General features: G+C 44.6%; 1 protein-coding gene across 1 annotated transcript in view; it reads left to right on the forward strand.

Annotated features, from left to right (window-relative positions):
- Positions 1 to 1,371: 1,371 nt before the first annotated feature.
- The window catches only part of DYRK4 (dual specificity tyrosine phosphorylation regulated kinase 4), a 41,454-nt gene continuing 21,171 nt past the window's right edge, over positions 1,372 to 21,654 (forward strand). The window contains exons 1-7 of the mRNA XM_055581446.1: positions 1,372 to 1,958; positions 4,293 to 4,418; positions 5,299 to 5,392; positions 8,255 to 8,284; positions 17,599 to 17,679; positions 18,736 to 18,852; positions 20,140 to 20,500. Of these exons, the coding sequence (XP_055437421.1) occupies positions 1,372 to 1,958; positions 4,293 to 4,418; positions 5,299 to 5,392; positions 8,255 to 8,284; positions 17,599 to 17,679; positions 18,736 to 18,852; positions 20,140 to 20,500 (1,396 nt within the window). The remainder of the gene's footprint in view (positions 1,959 to 4,292; positions 4,419 to 5,298; positions 5,393 to 8,254; positions 8,285 to 17,598; positions 17,680 to 18,735; positions 18,853 to 20,139; positions 20,501 to 21,654) is intronic.

A 21,654-nucleotide genomic window follows, 5' to 3' on the forward strand; every position in this document is an offset into this window, starting at 1 on the left:
TCTGACTTGGTCATAAAAAGTGGGTCCACGACCCCACGGCTCATGTCCAGGGATCTCTGGCTGATACCCACTTCTTCTGAGCAGCCCATGTGCCTGCCGTCCATTCCAAGCCACACTGTCCTTTTAGGGGACACCTGCCACTCGGGGGTGATTCCCAGGCTTAGCAAAGTTTTTTCTTAGAAGGAGATGAACAGTGCAAAATTTGGGATTTTTTTTTTAAGTCTGTAGTTAACTTGTGATATTGGAAATGTTCCATCAGCCAACTCAGGGCTTAAATAACCTGCGGCCCCTCTGACCTGTTTTAGATGACTGATGATCAACCATGTTATTAACTCAGGTTTCACTGTTCAGGCTTAAATGGAGACTTGGCAAAAGTGTGAGGCTGTTCAAACAGGAAGTTCAGACTACAAAAGAACAGTGGAAGTGTCCTCAGTCACTGGTCTTGCTTGAGGGATTTAATTGTCTACAAGTAGGTACATAAAATCTAGGCGTTCTAAGGAATTCTCCAAACATGGACTCTGCCAAGTTGGTTCTGAGACTTAAGTCTGTTAGTTGCCTTCTCTGTTTGGACGTTATCAAAGAGAATGATGATAAACGTGAAGGGCTTCTGGCACGCCAGCCACTTTCCAGGCGCTATTGTCAGCGCCTGGACTGTAATGCGCACTTCTCAGCGTGTGGAGAACCAGTGCTGACCACAGACCCAACATGAATGTGTTGTAACAGCTGGAAAAAACCAGTACTGGTTTTGTCTGCTTTAATTGAAGATCAGTGACCATGTTGATACATGGCAGAAACCAGCACAATATTGTAAAATGATTAATTATCCCCCAATTAAAAAGAAAAATGAAAAAATCAGTGACCAGGTGAGGGATGAAAAATTCTGGCTGCCTAACAGAGTGTTGATTAGAAGAGAATATTAATTCCAGCAAACTGTAGGCTTTTTAAGGGAGGTCATTTTTCGTCCAGGCTTTCTCCATCCTGCCTGGATACTCTATCAAATGAGGAGGGATTTGATATAAAAGCACAGAGGCCTGAAGATGAGCAGGTGCTGGGGAAGCAAAAAGCCACTGTTTTGAATATTTAAGAGCTCTTGAGTAGAAGAGGGGGTGAATGTGCTCTTTGTAGCTCTGCAGAGGAGAACAGATGTCAGCAGAGAAGAATAGGTGTCAGCAGAGGAGAACAGGTGTCAGCAGAGAACAGGTGTCAGTGTAGGAGAACAGGTGTCAGTGTAGGAGAACAGGTGTTGGCAGAGGAAAACAGGTGTCAGCAGGGAACAGGTGTCAGCGGAGAACAGGTGTCAGCAGAGAACAGGTGTTGGTGGAAGAGAACAGATATCAGCGGAGGAGAACAGGTATCAGCAGAGAAGAACAGATGTCAGTGGAGGAGAACAGGCATCAGCAGAGAACAGGTGTCAACGGAGGAGAACAGGTGTCAGTGGAAGAGAACAGGTGTCAGTGGAGGAGAACAGGTGTCAGCAGAGAACAGGTGTCAGTGGAAGAGAACAAGTGTCAGCAGAGAACAGGTGTCAGCAGCAGAGAACAGGCTGTTGTCAGCAGAGGAGAACAGGTGTCAGTGGAGGAGAACAGGGTCAGCAGAGAACAGGTGTCAGTGGAGAAGAACAGATATCAGTGGAGGAGAACAGGTTTCAGCAGAGAAGAAGAGATGTCAGCAGGGGAGATCAGGTGTCAACAGAAGAGAACAGGTATCAGCAGAGAACAGGTATCAGAGGAGGAGAACAGGTATCAGCAGAAACAGATGTCAGCAGGGGAGAACAGGTGTCAGTGGAGGAGAACAGGTGTCAGTGGAGAACAGGTATCAACAGAGAACAGGTGTCAGCAGAGAACAGGTGTCAGTGGAGAACAGGTATCAGTGGAGGAGAACAGGTGTCAGCAGAGAACAGGTGTCAGTGGAGGAGAACAGGTGTCAGCGAAGGAGAAAAGGTGTCATCCAGAGAACAGGTGTCGGAGAAGAATAGGTATCAGCGGAGGGGAACAGGTGTCAGCAGAGGGAAACAGGTGTCAGCAGAGGGGAACAGGTGTCAGTGGAGGATGCTGTTCAAGATCATTTTCTCCAATCGACACTGATGGAGGTCCAACCATGTGAAGGTTAACAGCTGGATGTGAAATGGATTGCCTGAGAAAACAGTGAGTTCTGTTCCAGAAATATTGAAGCAGAGATGAGTGGTTACTTGGAATCCTCTTGAGAAGGTTATTCACACCCACAGTGGGATGAGGAGGGGAGATAGCTTCTAAAAATTCTTCCAGCTCTTACTCATCTGTGAATCTGTGGACCATGGAAAGTGTCAGGGAGAATTGCATAGAAGCTAAGGAGTTCTCTTTGGCAGAGGTGTGTTAAATACATCATCTCCTGTTCATAGAACTGTAAAGGGAGTCCCTGCAAGTTGTATCTTGCCACAATCTCTGCCCTGAATGTGGTCCCTGGGCATAAAGATCTACTGCAGTAGAAATCCTGAAGTTACAACAGATGAATCTCAAAAGATGTATTTCCCTTCTGGGCTTTGAAGTTTGGTCTAGATAGATAATGGCTTCCCTGGTGGCTCAGTAGTAAACCCCCTGCCTGCTAATGCAGGAGACATGGGTTTGATCCCTGGGTAAGGAAGATCCCCTGGAGAAGGGAATGGCAACCCACTCTAATATTCTTGCCTGGGAAATTCCATGGACAGAGCAGCCTGGTGGGGTTGGAAAGAGATGGACAGGACTGAGTGACTAACACTTCCACTTTAATACATAGAGGAAGCATTATGTATAAGATTGTTATGCTTGCAATAATGTGGTGCCACTGTTTACAGTCTGTCTTGCCCACCAGATTTTGAACTCTTAAAAGCAAGGATTCTGGTTTATTATATGTGATTCTTTTATGCTCAGCACAGTATCTGGCACACGGCGATCTGAACATTTCAGATAAATTAACCTAAGCTGTTTTAGATGTCTTTCCTTTCAGCAAATTTGTACCAAGAGATTTCAAATGCAAGCTGCTGTCCTTGTCCCCATGATAAATCTAAAACATAAAATAAAATACCAGTTTATCATTCCTGTCCCCAGGAGATTGACAAGATACAAACAGACACAGATAAATGGCAACCCACTCCAGTGTTCTTGCCTGGAAAATCCAATGGACAGAGGAGCCTGGCGGGCTATGGTTCATAAGAACGGAAAGTCAGACACAACTGAATCGACTTAGCACTAGCACTAACACATAATTAACACTAACGCTGTTGACCAAGTGACAAAATGATCTCTATAGACAAAAGTGTTGAAGAAAGGAGATAGTAATGGGCTGTAGAAGCAGGAAAACTCTGACCCATGAAAAATAATAGGAAGTTAAAATCTCAGTTCTCAAAGCAGCATTCCTCTGAGTAACTTCACAATCGTGACGCTGTCACCACTTATGAGCGTGTCCCCAACAGCTTATTCCCTGGTGGCTCAGATGGTCAAGAAACTGCCTGCAACGTGGGAGACCCAGGTTCAGTCTCTGGGTTGAGAAGATCCCCTGGACAAGGAAATGGCAACCCACTCCTGGATTCTTGCCTGGAGAACTCCATGGGTAGGGGAGCCGGGTGGGCTGCAGTCCATGGGGTTGCAAAAAGTTGGACACGACTGAGTGACTAACACTTCACTTCAAGAACTTATGGCTGGCGTGATTTGCAGAAGCTGCGATAACATTTGCTTTGGTGCCTGATCTGCTCCTATTTTGTGGATTCTTAACTCCCTTGGCTCTTGCTAGAGTGAGGGGCTGAAAAGGGGGCTTCCAAGAGATGGAGTGGAGTCTCAGTGGAGGTCTGCTGACATGACAGGAGATTGATGGTGGCATGAGAACCCTCTAAGACTCCATCATCCATTTCCTCAAGTCACCACTTTAGCTAGAGTCCATAAACTTAAGGGAGTTAGTTTTTCATCTTGCCGTGAGTTAATTATTCAGGGAATTGTGCTCGGAAGGAAGAAGGTGCAAATGTGACCCAGTGAAATGCAGAAGAAGTGTGGATCACTTAAGCTACTAAGTGACCATGAATAGGTCCATATTTTAGGGGGGCAAAATGCTGGCGGCAAGAGAATGGTTTACTCTGCAGTCAGCAGACAGAGGTGGGGCTTTTTGCTTGGTGTCCTGAGCTGCTAACCTCCTTCGTAGCTCCTCGTCCTGCCTTGGCTCTGGTCTTCTTCTGCCATGAGCACGTAAAGACCGATACCCAGTGTCCACGTAGGCCACCAGAAGGGAGACAAGAGGAACAGTGGTGCCTCAGCCATAATTAGACCTGCCACCTTCTCTTCTCCTAGGCTGCCCGGCATTCTTCCCATCCTGGGGGTGGGGACCATTACTTATACAGCCAGTCCCCTACATACAAACGAGTTGCCTTCCGAGAGCGCGTTCGCTAAGTCCAACCTATTTGTAAGTCCAGCAAAGTGAGCCTAGGCACCAACTAACACAATCGACTATATAGTGCTACACTGCAATAGCTTTATGATATTTTCATACAGATAACACATAAAAGACAAAAAATAAACAAAACATTTCTAAGCTTATAGTACAGTGCCTTGAAACGTAAAATAGGACAGCTGGCACACAGGGGAACAGCTGGCACACGGGCTGGCATCGAGTGACCAGGCGAGAAGAGTTACTGACTGGAGGAAGGAGAGGAGAGGGGAGGTGGTGGAGCTGAAGGATGGTCAACAACAGGAGATGGAGGGCAAGCTGCCGGTTCACTCACGCCTGATGTTGACAGTATGGCTTCTGGTTCCTTGCCGGATTCAATTCTATCGCCCCTCTTGGAAAAACGATCCAGTGACATCTGGGAAGTAGTTCTTTTTTTCTCATCATAGATGATGCGGTAGCACTGGACTTTGTTCTGAATGGCTGCTGCAGCTTTTCTGCACTGTTTGACATTCAGGTCCTAAGCCCCCCAAAACTAACAGTGCCTCCCGAAATAAAGAAATTCCCCTTGTCATCTTCTGCGTTGTGTATTTCTTCTGTTCTTCAGTTTGTTCATCTTCCTCTTGTCTACATTTGTCCTTTCTCTGGGCCTCCAATTCCATCAGGTCTTCATTAGTAAGGCTCTCATGTTGTACAGCAATAGTCTGGTAAGGTAAAGTACACAAAAGCACACCCAACTCTAGAGGATGCATGCACGTGATGATGGACACCAGACACATGAACTCACTTCCGTGATTGGACATGTGAACACACGCTTGCATCTTTGGAAATTCGCAACTTGAAGGTTCCTGTGTAGGGGACTTGCTGTGTTTTACTTCTAATACCAGTTTACCTTTTTGTCTCCTTCTGCAGGACTGAAATGGATGCTAAAAAGCCAAGGAAAGGCAGTTTGACATCCTTCCCAATGTTGAAAGCAACAAAGAAACAAAATCTCACCTCTGTGAAGGTAAGGACCCTTGCATTTCATTTGGGAGAAGAAAGGTTTTGTTGTGAAGTTTTGGGGACTCAGGACCCAGTGGGACTGTTGTGCCCTTAGCATATCTGGTGACAGGGGGAGGGGAAGGGGCAGAGCCAGGTCTGGGCGGGCCAGAGGGAAAACAAGCTGGATGGCCAGGGTATGGTTTCTTGAACTTGAGGACTTCAAGATAATAATCTAACAGGTGACCTGCATGCGAGGAATCCTGGGTTAGTGTCACCTCCGCAGCACCTTTTATTCTGCTCTGAATGTTGTTGTTGTTTTGTCACTAATTCGTGTCCAATTCTTTGCAACCCCATCCATGGACTGCAGCCCTGCCCTGTTTATCTGGAAGTGATAAATACTAGAAGTGTCCTGGTTTTGATCAAATAGCCAAGAACATTTTCAGAAAAGGTCTGTTTCTGTTTTTCCTAGCGTGGTCATGCTGTTTTTTTGTTTAACTCTGCCTTGAAAACTAGCAAAATGCCACGGCACCAGTACTGTGATGCAGTGACACTGTGACTGCCCTCTGTAAGGTCAGCTTCTAAATCAGGTGTAGTTTCTAATCTAATGCCTTTAGTATGGAGCTTATCCCTTACTCACAAGGTCATATTGTCTGGGATCTTTGTTCTGAAAAATTTGCCGCAGACTTTATCCCAGAGCATTCTGGTTTGACTTCCTGAACCCTGCCTGCATCACTGAGTGGGAGGAGTGAGTCCAGCAGCTACCCAAGGCCTAGTGAAAATTCTCCTCTATAGGCCATCACTACCTCCTTCTTACTTTTAGGCCACCTCCTCCAAGCAGTTTTCCAGATTTAACCCTGGCCTTCCCACCTTGGGATTATACTTCATAAAATTATGCCCTAATGGAAAATCCATTGTTCCCCATCCCTACCCCTGCTATTATCATGTACAACAAAAAACATCTTTCAGTGTATACATTTGCAAAAGATTTATGAATACTGAAAACGTCTCCTTTGATCAAACAAAAATTAATATATAACATATTTGAAATAGTAAATCTACAGCAAATATGACAATATAAGAAAGGTAACAATCTGTTCATGTTTTAAAATATGCAAACAGAATGACCTTGGTTGTGATTTTACTTTGGCAAAATCGTCGTGAGTTTTGCAGTTTACATTTTGTGTTTTAGCTGCTTGAGTACTTAGCTTGTTGAGTGTTTAGGTAGCTCCCACAGAAATCTTAGTGGCCAGTACCGTCATTGTCTCCATTTACAGATGGGGAAACTAAGATTCAGGTGAAGTTAACTGGTTCACGGCCATAAACAAGTGAGTGGAGGAAAAAATTCAAACCCATATTCTTAACAAGTCTATCCCATGCCTCTTTGATGAGCAATGGCAACTCTGTTATATGTTTCTTCACATATTTATTGAAATTAATTTTAAGGAAAGAAAATTCTGCTGCAGTTACAGTCAAAAAATAAAATAAAAAATCACATTCAAGATAAATTCACGTATGTTGTCATTTGTTAACTCACAAATTGACAGCATCATTTAAAAATACTATTTAAATTTATAACTTATAAGGGTAGCCTAGCAACTGATGCAAACAAGTCTTGAAAAGATTTACATATTTAAATAAACTAATAATAATTTATATTTATTTCATGCTATTTAATATTATGTTCTAAAGGTAGCATTATAATAATTTAATATGTAAGTATTTTTAAATGTGGGTCTTGATAATATTTCAGTCAAGAAAGTTTTTTAAAATGTGGCTTTTAAAATTGATTTCAGACAATGTGGAGGGGGGAGGGATAAATCAGGAGCTTGGGATTACTTACAGACACTACTGTATATAAGATAGATAACCAAAAAGGACCTACTGTATAGCACAGGGAACTCTACTCAATATTCTGTGATAGCCTATATGAGAAAAAAATGTATGTAAAAAGAAACTGAAAAAGAATGAATATATGTATATGTATAAATATAAGTTTACATATAATATGTAATATATGTATAACTGAATCACTTTGCTGTATACCTGAAACTAACACACTGTAAATCAACTATAATTCAATAATTTTTTTTAGAAAATTGATTTTGGCTGTCCTTGAGAAATGGGTGATGTTCTAGATAATAATTTTCAGTTCAGTTGCTCAGTTGTGTCTGACTCTTTGCGACCCCATGGACTGCAGCACACCAGGCCTCCCTGTCCATTACCAACTCTTGGAGTTTACTTAAACTCATGTCCATTCCTTTCAAATAAACAAGCTCACAGTCACTGCTGGGACCGGAGCAGGTTCGGAACTCTGGGTTCTCAGGTGGGGCCGTCCCAGGGGACTTACCTGGGCGAGGCATGGGCAAGGGAGCTCTGCTAACTTCAATTTCCCAGACAATTGATTGGGTGCCACAGAGTATCTCAGCGCATGTGCTGAGCCTTGGAGAGTAGGCACCCATTCTGCTACTTCTCTTCTGCCCTCGGGCTACCCCTGTGGCTCAGGGGTAGAGTATCCACCTGCAATGCAGGGGCCGCAGGAGACACGAGTTCCATCTCTGGGTCAGGAAGATCCCCTGGAGGAGGGCATGGCATCCCCACTCCAGTATTCTTGCCTAGAAAACCCCATGGACATAGGACCCTGATGGGCTACAGCCCATGGGGTCACAGAGTCAGACATGACTAAGTGACTAAGATTTTCACTTTCACCATTATTTCTGGAGTGAACTGATTTTTTTATGGGGTGAACTTTGAATATAACCATAAGGAGCCAATCTAGAATTGATGGTTCCGTGAAATATCAGCACATCACACAATAAAGTATCTGTGTTTGGGTGGACTTGGGGTTCTGAAGTACAGTGCTTACTTGCTGTTTCCCATTTTCTCCTAGAACCCTACTCTTGCTCCTGAGATCTACTTAGTAAGTACCAGTTGTTTTGTTCCGCATTCCCAGGGTGCTCTCAATTTGGGGAGAGAGGAGGACAAAGATTGGTGTTTACTTTCCACTGCTGTGATAAGGACATGGGGCAAGCAGGCATGGGGGCATGTCTCTGAGTACCAGAATTAATCAGAGCAAGTAGATAACTCCTGTTGAATACTTCTTCAGGCCATGAAAATTAGCGTTCACCTGCTTGACATTGGAGGTGGGATGAGTTGATATTAGAAATACAGCCCCAACCCCATATGTGTTTCTATATTTGCTCTTCTCAACGAGTGAGTCGGCACCCCCATTTTACAGAGGAGGAAACTGAGAACTAAACAGATTAAACAAGTTACCTAATAAAGTAATTCTGCTAATAAAGGCTGAATCAGAATTCAGATTTTATTCTGTAATTCATTCACGCTTTTCAAAAAATGGTTTTTTATTACTAAATGTTGAGTATATATAAAAGAATATTTAGGGGTTTCCCTGGTGGTCCAGTGGTTGAAACTTCACCTTCCAATACAGGGAGTGCAGATATGATCCCTTGTCAGAGCCAAGATCCCACCATGCCTTGTGGCTCAAAAAACAAAACAAAACATAAAACAGATACAACACGGTAACAGATTCAATAAAGACCTTAAAAATGGCCCACATAAAAAAATCTTTAAAAAAAAAAAAAAAAGAATTTCTAAGTATATGTGTCAGGTCTAAAGGATAGTATTCAGTAGGCACTCTTGCATGTTTCCAACACACAGTTTAAGAAAGATGGCCCCTGCATGTCCCTCCCCATCTTATTTCACCCTGTCCATTGACCCCCCTGAGATAACCACTCTTTCGACTTTTACATTTATCATTCCATTGCTTTTCTAAAAGTCTGAACCATGTATTGTTTAATTTTGCATGTTTTTATATGTCTTGAATCATACTGCTCAGTTTTCTCTTAAAGCACACTTTGTAGCTCCGTACTAACAAACACTGGACAGCATTTGACTGGTTTCACTTGGATTGATCAGGTCTTCACACTGATCGGTCAGTGCCTGTGCCTGCCCTTTAGATACGTGAATATTGTTCTGGGGAACCTGTTTGTGAATCAGTTTCACTGCCATATTCAGTGGTATGGGTGTACTGCACTTCCTATCAGTTTTGATGGGTGAGTGTTTTTTCCCTTATGTTTTTGCCATTAAAAACACTGCATGTATCCTGGTGCATACGTGCAGGGGTTTCTAGAGCGTGAATTTAGGAGGGGTTTGCTGGGTACCAGGGTATGTGAATGCCTCACGTTACCAGATGACACCAGTGTTTTCTAAAGCATCAGCATGAATGTCCCTGGCCTCTTGTAGGATGTACACGTTTCTGCTGGTGCACACCCTTTTTATTCCTTGATACAATGTGGCTTCTTAGTTTGCCAGTTTAGAAGAAATGACAATATTTTCTTCTATTTTAATTTGAATTTTGATGATTATCATGAGATTGAACCTCTCTCTCTTCATGTGTTTATTGGCCATTGGTGTTTCTTCTTCTGTGGAGTGCCTGGCTGTGCCTGATTTTGCTTAAATTTTTCTTTTGTGTTGTCTTTTTCTTACTGATTTGTAGAATATTTATATATAATACATAAAACATGTGAATAAAATAGAAATAAAATATACATATATTTACTTAATACATAAAAACTATTTAAAGTATTTACTAATCCTTTGCCAGTTATCATCAGTTCAGTTGCTCAGTCATTTCCAACTCTGCAGCCCCATGGGCTGTAGCACGCCAGGCTTCCCTGTCTGTCACCAGCTCCTGGAGCTTGCTCACATTCATGTCCATTGAGTCGGTGATGCCATTCAACCATCTCATCCTCTGCCGTCCCCTTCTCCTCCTGCCCCCAATCCCTCCCAGCATCAGGGTCTTTTCCAATGAGTCAGTTCTTCCATCAGGTGGCCAAAGTATTGGAGTTTCAGCTTCAGCATCAGTCCTTCCAATGAATATTTGGGACTGATCTCCTTTAGGATGGACTCGTTTGATCTCCTTGAAGTCCAAGGGACTCTCAAGAGTCTTCTCCAACACCACAGTTCAAAAGCATCAGTTTTTGAGCACTCAGATTTCTTTATAGTCCAACCCTTACATCCATACATGACTACTGGAAAAACCATAGCTTTGACTAGATGGACCTTTGTTGGCAAAGTAGTATCTCTGCTTTTTAATATGCTATCTAGGTTGGACATAACTTTCCTTCCAAGGAGTAAGCGTCTCTTAATTTCATGGCTGCAGTCACCATCTGCAGTGATTTTGGAGCCCCCCAAAATAAACTCTGACACTGTTTCCACTGTTTCCCCATCTATTTCCCATGAAGTGATGGGACCAGATGCCATGATCTTCATTTTCTGAATGTTGAGCTTTAAGCCAGCTTTTTCACTCTCCTCTTTCACTTTCATCAAGAAGCTCTCAGTTCTTCTTCACTTTCTGCCATAAGGGTTGTGTCATCTGCCTATCTGAGGTTATTGATATTTCTCACGGCAATCTTGATTCCAGCTTGTGCTTCTTTCAGCCTGGCATTTCACATGATGTACTCTGCATATAGGTTAAATAAGCAGGGTGACAATATACAGTCTTGACATACTCCTTTTCCTATTTGGAACCAGTCTGTTGTTTCATGTCCAGTTCTAACTGTTGCTTCTTGACCTGCATACAGATTTCTCAGGAGGCAGGTAAGGTGGTCTGGTATTCCCATCTCTTTCAGAATTTTCCACAGTTTATTGTGATCCATACAGTCAAAGGCTTTGGCATAGTCAATAAATCAGAAGTAGATGTTTTTCTGGAACTCTCTTGCTTTTTCGATGATCTAACAGATGTTGGCAATTTGATCTCTGGTACCTCTGCCTCTTCTAAATCCAGCTTGAACGTATGGAAGTTCATGGTTCATGCACTGTTGAAGTCTGGCTTGGAGAATTTTGAGCATTACTTTTCTAGCGTGTGAGATGAGTACAATTGTGCAGTAGTTTGAACAGTTGTATGTGCAGCCGATACCTGAAATAGGAAATGGCAACCGACTCCAGTATTCTTTCCTGGAAAGCTCCATGGCCAGAGGAGCCTGGTGGGCTTCAGTCCCTGGGGCTGTAAGGAGTCAGACAGGACTGAACGACTCAGCACAGCACATGGGTACTCAGAAAACACTGTTTGCCTTCACCTAGCATAACGACCTCCAAATCCATTCATGTTGCTGCAAGTGGCAAAATTTTATTCTTTTTAAATGGCTGAGTAGTATTCCATACATATATTTGCCACTTCTTAATCCATTTATCTCTTGATAGGCACTTTGGTTGTTTCCATGTCTTGGCTATTGTGAGTAATGTTGCTATGAATACTGGGGTGCATGTATCTTTTTGAATTAGTGTGTTTGTTTTTTGGGATATATACCCAGGAGTGGAATTGCTGGGTCATATGTTAACTCTGTTTTTAGCTTTTTGAGAAGCCTCCCAACTGTTTTCCACATTGGCTGCACCGTTTTACCAATAGTGTATTTTTAAATTATAAAATTAGCCTGTGTTCATATAAACACACTCCTTTATTTTATTTGGAAAATAAAGGAGTCTCAAAGTTGAGTTTTGGCTGTTGAGTAGGTCTCCTAGAGCTTTGATGAAAGAAAAGGAGGTGCTGAAAACTGCCTGATGGCATTCTCCAAGGCCCCATCTTTTCATCTTCCACCCCCTATCCCTCCAGAGTCTTTCTCCAGCCACCTGCCAGGGCCCAGGTCTCAAACAACACAGGAATCCTCTCCAATGCCATGTACCCTTTGAATAAAATCTGTTTTACACTGCGGATTCCTAATCTGGACTCAGAGCTCAGGACTGCTAAAGAGACTCCTGTTATATTGGTTCAGAGATCAGTGAGGGGCCACAGAATAATGCATTAAGCTCATAGTCTTAAAGGAAAGTTTCTATTTGCCCTGGTGGATGCAGGCGATCACACGCTCTTCTTCCTACCTTCTGGGGATGCTGCGATACAAAGAGGGTTGTCATGGGTGATGGGTGCCTCTTGAGGAAACTGCCAGAGACAAACAAGCAGGAAGTTCATATACTTGTGCAACCTGCCAGTCCTGTGAGTGGGAGCAGCTGTATAGAGATGCCAGCGGTCCTCAGGGTGGTCTGGCCTAGAGCAGCTGGAACCCGGAGTGGGTGGCATCTGTGACCTGCCCCGTCTCTTTACCTGGCTTGTCTTGCAAATATCATTTTTTATGTGTGGTGTACTGTGACAAAGATTGACAAACCCTGTTCTGAGCAGAGGTTCTGAGTCTTGGTTCCACAAAAAGATGCAGGTTTGCTTTAAGACACACTCCCAGCGGTCACTTGAATGAATCTTATAGACAGATTGGAACTTTGGAGGTTACACCTACCCACTCACCCCCAAGTCTGTGCAAATTTCTCACAAATGCTCACCAGGTGGACTCTGTCCTTCCAGTGGTGGGGCGCTCACTAGCTCATGAGCTCTAGACTTTAGAAAATCCTTCCTTTTATTATCCCAGAAACTACTTCCCTCTATATTCCACACATTGACCTGACTCTGTCCTGTGGATCACATGTAATAAGCTTTTATTGTGTCCTAAGTAACAGTCTCAGGGAAAAAGCAAGAGAGTTCCAGAAAAACATCTACTTCTGCTTTATTGACTATGCCAAAGCCTTTGACTGTGTGGATCACAATAAACTGTGGAAAATTCTGAAAGAGATGGGAATACCAGACCACCTGACCTGCCTCTTGAGAAATCTGTATGCAGGTCAGGAAGCAACAGTTAGAACTGGACATGGAACAACAGACTGGTTCCAAATAGGAAAAGGAGTAGGTCAAGGCTGTATATTATCGCCCTGCTTATTTAACTTATATGCAGAGTACATTATGAGAAACGCTGGACTGGAAGAAGCACAAGCTGGAATCAAGATTGCCGGGAGAAATATCAATAACCTCAGATATGCAGATGACACCACCCTTATGGCAGAAAGTGAAGAGGAACTCAAAAGCCTCTTGATGAAAGTGAAAGAGGAGAGTGAAAAAGTTGGCTTAAAGCTCAACATTCAGAAAATGAAGATCATGGTATCTGGTCCCATCACTTCATGGGAAATAGATGGGGAAACAGTGGAAACAGTGTCAGAGTTTATTTTGGGGGGCTCCAAAATCACTGCAGATGGTGACTACAGCCATGAAATTAAAAGACGCTTACTCCTTGGAAGGAAAGTTATGTCCAACCTAGATAGCATATTCAAAAGCAGAGACATCACTTTGCCAACAAAGGTCCGTCTAGTTAAGGCTATGGTTTTTCCAGTGGTCATGTATGGATGTGAGAGTTGGACTGTGAAGAAGGCTGAGCGCCGAAGAATTGATGCTTTTAAACTGTGGTGCTGGAGAAGACTCTTGAGAGTCCCTTGGACTGCAAGGAGATCCAACCAGTCCATTCTGAAGGAGATCAGCCCTGGGATTTCTTTGGAGGGAATGATGCTGAAGCTGAAACTCCAGTACTTTGGCCATCTCATGCGAAGAGTTGACTCATTGGAAAAGACTCTGATGCTTGGAGGGATTGGGGGCAGGAGGAGAAGGGGATGACAGAGGATGAGATGGCTGGATGGCATCACTGACTCAATAGACGTGAGTCTGAGTGAACTCCGGGAGTTTGTGATGGACAGGGAGGCCTGGCGTGCTGCGACTCATGGGGTCTCGAAGAGTCAGACACGACTGAACGACTGAACTGAACTGAACTGATCTGAACTGAAGTAACAGTCTTTCTGATATTGTCGCTCCCCTCAGACATTTTGGGTGTTTTATTTGTCTTTTAATCTGACTTTTTAAAGAGCAGTTTTACATTTTCTGAAAAATTAAGTGGACAGTACAGAGTTCCCCTAAGCCACTCCATACCCCATGTCTGTTTCCCCTATTATTACCTTATATTCTTATAGTACGTAGTCACAACAGGGAGCCAATACTGATACATTATTAACAAAACTCCATCCACACTTGGGGCAGATTTCCTTGTTTTTTTACCTAACATCCTTGGTCCGTTGCAGGATCCCACCCAGGATATCACATTACATTTAGTTCTGTCTACTTAAGATAATGATCAAGTGTCTTAACTTGGCTTTTCAGTGCCTTCCACAGGCCACCCTCTGCTCCAGCTTAACCAGCGTGAGCCGTGAAGACCTTCAGAGCATGCCCAGATTCTGTTTTTTTCACCCAATGAGCATGTTCCACACCTTCCCTTTCAATAAAGCCTCAAGTCAAGCCACACCCCTTCCAAGGGCCACCCCCTAGAGGACATCTTCCTGGATGGACTGCATTCACGGTGGTCACTTTCTGCTTTGTTGTCACTCACTGCCCATGCTTTTTGTTTGGTATTTAGTTTTGGTTGTGCTTTGTAATGTACTTTAAAAAATAATTTCATTTATTTGTTTTTGTCTGCACTGGGTCTTCACTGCTGCACAGGCTTTTCTCTAGTTTCGGTGGGTTGGCTTCTCCTCGAAGTGGCTTCTCTTGTTGCAGAGCATGGGCTCTAGGGCACTCAGGCTTCAGTAGCTGCAGTTCCCAGGCTCTAGAGGATCAATAGTTGTGGTGCTTGGGCTTAGTTGCTCCGAGGCATGTGGGATCTTCTTGGATCAGGGATCGAACTGTGTCTCCTGGGATGGCAAGCAGATTCTTTACCACTGAGCCACCAGGAAAGCCCTTGTAATGTTCTTTTAATTTGTCCAGTCTTCTCCCCAGCTAATCCTCAAAGCCAACTTGTCACCATTGTTGATGGCTAATCCCCACGAAATTATTTGTTGACAAGTTGGGACTCAGATTTGCAACTGCAGTTTTTGCTCAGATGGCATCATCGTCCATCCAGTTGGCAACCAAATCCTGCATCTGGTACACGTTAGCCCATTAAATTAGCTTTGTCTGAGGCCATGGTCCATGCTTTATGTAGCCCCCTCTTCTTTAGACCACGTCCCTTTTCTAGGAAATCAAGATGAACTGTTCTAAATAGTCCCATCAGGGACTTCCCTGGTGGTCCAACGGTTGAACTCCGAACTCCCAAAGCAGGATGCATTGGGTTCCATCCTTGGTCAGGGAACCAAGATCCTGAATGCTGCACAGTGTGGCAAAAAGATAATAATAATAATAAATTGGGGACTTCTCTGGTGGTCCAGTGGTTAAGACTCTGCACTTCCAATGCAGCAGGCAGAGGTTCAGTCTCCAGATGAGGAACTAAGATCCCACATGTCATGCCAAATTTTATTTTTTTAAAGTAGTCCCCATCACAACAAGTCTGTGGAGGGCTTAGCTGTGCTGGGTTATATTAAGTTGAAGTATCATACCCAGTTTCTATTTCACTGTGGCCCGGATACCAAGTTTTATGGATGTGGGTCTGGCACAGGCTGTGTCTCAGTTTTTGGACATCATGAGAAACGTTGGGCTGAAAGAAGCACAAGCTGGAATCAAGATTGCCGGGAGAAATATCAATAACCTCAGATATGCAGGTGACACCACCCTTATGGCAGAAAGTGAAGAGGAACTCAAAAGCCTCTTGATGAAAGTGAAAGAGGGGAGTGAAAAAGTTGGCTTAAAGCTCAACATTCAGAAAACGAAGATCATGGCATCTGGTCCCATCACTTCATGGGAAATAGATGGGGAAACAGTGGAAACAGTGTCAGACTTTATTTTGGGGGGGCTCCAAAATCACTGCAGATGGTGATTGCAGCCATGAAATTAAAAGACGCTTACTCCTTGGAAGGAAAGTTATGACCAACCTAGATAGCATATTCAAAAGCAGAGACATCACTTTGCCAACAAAGGTCCATCTAGTCAAGGCTATGGTTTTTCCAGTGGTCATGTATGGATGTGAGAATTGGACCGTGAAGAAACCTGAGTGCTGAAGAATTGATGCTTTTGAACTGTGGTGTTGGAGAAGACTCTTGAGAGTCCCTTGGACTGCAAGGAGATCCAACCAGTCCATTCTGAAGGAGATCAGCCCTGGGATTTCTTTGGAAGGAATGATGCTGAAGCTGAAACTCCAGTACTTTGGCCACCTCATGCGAAGAGTTGACTCATTGGAAAAGACCCTGATGCTGGGAGGGATTAGGGGCAGGAGGGGAAGGGGACAGCAGAGGATGAGATGGCTGGATGGCATCACCAAGTCGATGGACATGAGTTTGGGTGAACTCTGGGAGTTGGTGATGGACAGGGAAGCCTGGCATGCTGCGATTCATGGGGTTGCAGAGTTGGACATGACTGAGCAACTGAACTGAACTGAACTGAAGAAAGAACTGGAAACAGAACCCGTGGGCTCAAAGAGCAGAACCTAGATTCAAGCTATAATGTATCTTTGCTAAACTTGAGTCATTTTGGTGCCACCCGCATGCTTTTTGCCATATCTACATAGTCCTCACACTCTCTTTTTCACTTAAATTTTAGTTCCATCCTATATAATAACAACCACCAAATTACAGGTTTTATGTGCTAGTTACAGTTTTTTAAATGAATATTAAAGTAAATGCATAACCTTTAGGTAACTGTGACCTGTTATGTTGGCCTTCCCTGGTGGCTCAGTGGTAAAAGAATCTGCTTGCCAATGAAGAAGACATGGGTTGAATCCCTGAGTCAGGAAGATCCCCTGGAGAAGGAAATGGCAATCCACTCCAGTATTCTTGCCTGGGAAATCCCATAGACAGTGGAGCCTTGTGGGCTACAGTTCATGGGGTCACAGGGTCAGACATGACTTAGTAACTAAAAAACCAAAAATTTGTTGTGTCACACACCTGCACTGTGAGCTTACTGCCCTTTAGTGGGTCACGGCTCTGCTATTTGGTTTTTCCCACCCCACATCTTTCTAGAGGTGAGGTACACTCTGATCAGGTCATTGGTGTCCAGACTGGGCTCCTATATTCTGGTAGGTTCTGCTCAGGTACCTTCAGAGCCACTCTGAGGGGAAAAGAGGTTCTGGGCAAGATTATAGACATTTTCTTCTCTTTAGAAAGAGCAGCTCTGCTTTTATGTCCTCCCATGTCCAAGGCACCTGGGTAAGATTTTATTTGAAGGAAGGATTCTGTGAAATTTTTTTAAGCGTAAAAACTCTTGGGCAAGCCAATTCAGGATAAGCACTGGTAGAAAGATCATTTGTTTGGGTATTTGTTCATTCATTCATTCATTCTGGTCTTTGAGCCTCTCTCAGCTCTTCCTAGCTTAGGGGTCAGGAGAGCTCGCTTTGTGTGTATCCCATTTATTGTAATGAAGCAAAATAAGCACTGGGCACTGACGATGACACCGAGTCGCATGTTATTCCAATTCTCTCTCACTGGGTCCAGGTTGAGAGTAAGCCTTTGCTTCAAATCCAGAAACCACCTTCCAAGGTCACGAACTTCAGGATGACCCAATTCTTGAATAAGGTAGGAAGTGATGCTTCAGGTCTTTTCTCTAGCAGAGGATGAGGGGAGGTGGGTGGCGGGGGATGGCCTTTAACAGGCATTTTTGGATCAACTCAGCATAGCTTGATGAACATGCTCTACCCGCATCACCACACCCCATCTCTGCCCAATTTTAAATGTTGCTTCACTGATAGACTGTGTGTGTGCATGCTCAGTCACCTCAGTTGTATCCGACTCTTTGCACCCTCATGGACTGTAGCCCACCAGGTCTTCTGTCCATGGGATTCTCCAGGCAGGAAGACTGGAGTGGGTTACCATGGCCTCCTCCAGGGGATCCTCCCAATCTAGGGATTGAACCTGCGTCTCTTATGTCTCCTCCGTTGGCAGGCAGTTTCTTTACCACTAGCGCCACCTGGGAAGCTCCAGCATCAGACTACTTCTCTCCTAATCAACCAGTCAATGCAGGGGAGAGCAGGGGTCTAGGTGGAGAGGTCAAGTCAGTAGTGTAGAGGAGCTAGAGGACTTCCTTGGTGGTCCAGTGGCTAAGACTCTGAGCTTTCAATACAGGAGACCCAGGTTTGATCCCTGGTCAGGGAACTAAGATCCCACATGCTGCCTGGCATGGCCATAAGAAGTATATATATTTGTTAGAGGAGTTGGGCACCTGTACTGCCCCGAGGAAGGTTTGCATTGTACAGCAGGAAGAACTTCCCCTGGTCAGGGTGGTGAGATATTGACATGATAATAATAATGGCTAACGTGTCTGGAATATTCTACATAGATTATTTGGTTTATCTCACAGAAGCCTTGTGAGCTAAATCCCAGTTTTATCCCAATGGCAGTGCTGAGACAGTTGAAGCTTACAGAAGGAGTCAGTGTGACTGTCCAGGGTCTGCAGCTAGAAGGTGTAGGAGCAGGGATTTGAACCCAGAGCCCATCTGCAGGACCACTCCACTTTTTTCTCCAAGAAGTTCAAAGGCAGATTTTGCCTTAGATTTGGCTCATCCTTGCTCTGGGGAGGGTGCTTGGAACACTGGGTCCCCCAAGGTTTCTGTAACTTACCAGCTTCTCCTGTAGAACACTAACACCACCTTCACATCGCTGCCTTTCGTGGACACCAAGGGGAAGAAGACCATGGTGAACTTCCCATACATCAGCAGTAAACTCCCATTAAAGCAGCCCTTGCTGTATCAGGTGAGTCGGGAGCAGTGGGTGTGGCCTGGGGTAGGCAGGTGAAAAGACCTTTCTGCTTTCAGTTCAAGTTCAGAGAGGTCTAGGATGGAGGGAAAAGACCATCTTGAGCTGAAGAGTCAGGTTCCGGTCCTGTTCACCTTCTTTACAATGAATGTGCTCAGTCGTGTCCGACCCTTTGTGACCCCATGGACTGTACTCCGCCAGGTTCCTCTGTTCATGGGATTCTTCAGGCAGGAATACTTGAGTGGGTTGCCACGCCCTCCTCTAGGGGATGTTCCTGACCCTGGGATCTAACCCCCATCTCCTGAGTCTCCTGCATTGCAGTCAGATTCTTTACCACTGTGCCACCTGGGAAACTACACTTGATCTTAGCCAAAAGGCTAAGAAGTGATGAATGTAATGTTTATAATGAATGTAAACTTGAACAGTAAGTCGTTGACTTTCTGTATTAAACAGACTCATGATAGGACTGTCATGAGGATTCACTGAAAAGTGAAGTGTACAGTGTATTAATGGTAGAAGCATATATAAACAGTACAAAATGTTGGTTTTCCTTCTGTGTCCCCTAATTGTTTTGTGTAAGGACCAAATGAGATCTTGTGAGAAAGTGCCGAGTTAAAGAGCTGTTATATGCACCGATTTCAAGTGTTTGTGCCCTTGGGCAGGTCACTGTATCTAGTCAGGAACTGGCCTTCTCCAGGTCAGTAGGAAAGAACCATTCCCATCCTTCCTGCGGAAGATGCCCTGGGGTTGTCCGCTGCAAACTGTAATGTACAGGAGCTTCACAGAGAATAAGGAGAGTCAGATGGGTCCTTCCTTTGAGATAAAGATTGTGAAAACCTACTGTCACTTCTTCTTCATTAATTTATTTTTTAGTTGTACTGGGTTTTTGATGCTGTGCAAGGGTTTTTTTCAGCTGTGCAAGCAGGGGCTACTCTTCCTTGCAGTGCTCTGTCTTCTCGTTGTGGTGGCTTCTTCTGTTGAGAGGCACAGGCTCTGAGTGCACTGGCTTCAGTAGTCGTGGCTCCAGGGGTATAGAGCACAGGCTCTGCAGCATATGGGATCTTCCCAGACTAGGGATCGAACCCTCATCCCCTGTGTTGGCAGGCAGATTCTTAACCACTGGACCACCAGGTAAGTCCCCCTACTGTCTTGCAATCACCGTTTTTCTCCCTGGAGAGAAAAAGCAGAGTCTGGCTGGCTAGGGCTATTCTTGGTCAGACCCGTGGTTTAGGACACCCAGAAGTGGCCCAGAGTCCTTGATCGCGAGTGTCTTTCCCTGAACAGGAGAGTCCACCTCACCGTCAGAAGTCTTCTGAGCTCAAGCCTTCTGAGACGGTCTTCCCTTTGAACGTGAAAACCCAAGACGCCAAAGCAGAGGAGAAGCCACCGAAGAAGCACAAACACAAGGTCCCTCTGACAGCTGCAGGTGTGGGCTTTGGGGCAGCGGCGGGCTGGGGCGGGGTGGTCGTGACGTCATCCGGGCCGCGTCACTTACTGGGCTGGTCCTGGGTTGGCCGGAGAGTTTGGTCGGGTTTTCCTCTAGAGGTTATGGAAAAACACCAACTTTTTTGCCAACTGAATACGTCAGGGCAGTCCGAGCGAGGGTTGGAAAAGAATTTCCAGACACAGAGCATTTCGGAAGGGGGTGAGTTTATTAAGAACAAAGAGCAGAGGTAATGTGGGCGCTTCACACGTAGGCCCGGTGTCCCATACATCTGCGTTTCCTCCTGAAGTTCCTTCTCCGACTCTTCAGCAGTTTGTCAAAGAATGTCCCCCCACCTCATCCCTCATCCTGGTTCACCTGCTCTTAACACTGTTTCTCTCTCTCTCTCTTTTAATATGACACAATTTAATGCCACCAAATTGCTTTGTTTTAATATGAAATATTCATATATTTTTTTCTTCCAAACATTCTGTAATTACACATTTGATTTCACGTTGATCCAAGATTTAGGGGAGAGAGTTTGTTTCCAAGTGGCTGTATTTTTGTATTGCTTTGCATCATTGTAGTTGATGCTTCGGCTGTTGTTGGTTTTACCTAATATCTGCTTTGGGATCAGTTGGCATATGGAATCTGAATTCTGTGACCAGGGATTGAACCCCATCCCCCCTGCAGGGAAGCATGCCAGGGAAGCCCCTCACCATCTCTCTTAAAGCTTGAATCCCACCCTGCCTGCCCCAGACCAGACACCGGCCCCCGATGCAGTGTGGCCAGTATAGCAGATAAGATACAACACACATCCCTTCCCAGAATGAGACCTCTTGGCTTTCTGCAGATTTGAGCGGGAAGACCTCCTGGACTTGAAAGTCGAATTTATGCCACCTGCCTGCTCCCTAGAGGGCATTGTAGTTTGCGAACTCTCTCAGGATAGACCTGGTGTAGCCAATGCCAGATGAACTTGGGTGATTTCTGCCTTAACTATACACTTCTGTTGACAGTGCTGACTCCTGGAATCTTCTACCCAAGCTGCTGCACCCATAGCTCTTTGGGGACTAAATCTACCCTCGGCTTCCTTATTTGTTTAAGTCTTTATTGAATATGTTACAATATTGCTTCTGCTTTATGTTCTGGGGTTTTTTGGCTGTGAGGCATGTGGGATCTTAGCTGCCCGACCAGGGATAGAACCTGCACCCCAGCACTGGAAGGTGAGGTCTTAACTGCAGGACCACCAGGGAAATCCCCCTCCCTACCCTTCTGGTGTGTTTTCCTCCTGGTTGGTTGAAATCAGTACCACACTTTGACACATCCATCCTTGTTGCACTTGGATCCTGTGAGATCCAGGATGTACGGTCCTTAGT

Source organism: Bubalus kerabau, chromosome 1 (genome assembly GCF_029407905.1).
Source record: "Bubalus kerabau isolate K-KA32 ecotype Philippines breed swamp buffalo chromosome 1, PCC_UOA_SB_1v2, whole genome shotgun sequence".
NCBI classification, from domain to species: Eukaryota; Metazoa; Chordata; class Mammalia; order Artiodactyla; family Bovidae; genus Bubalus; species Bubalus kerabau.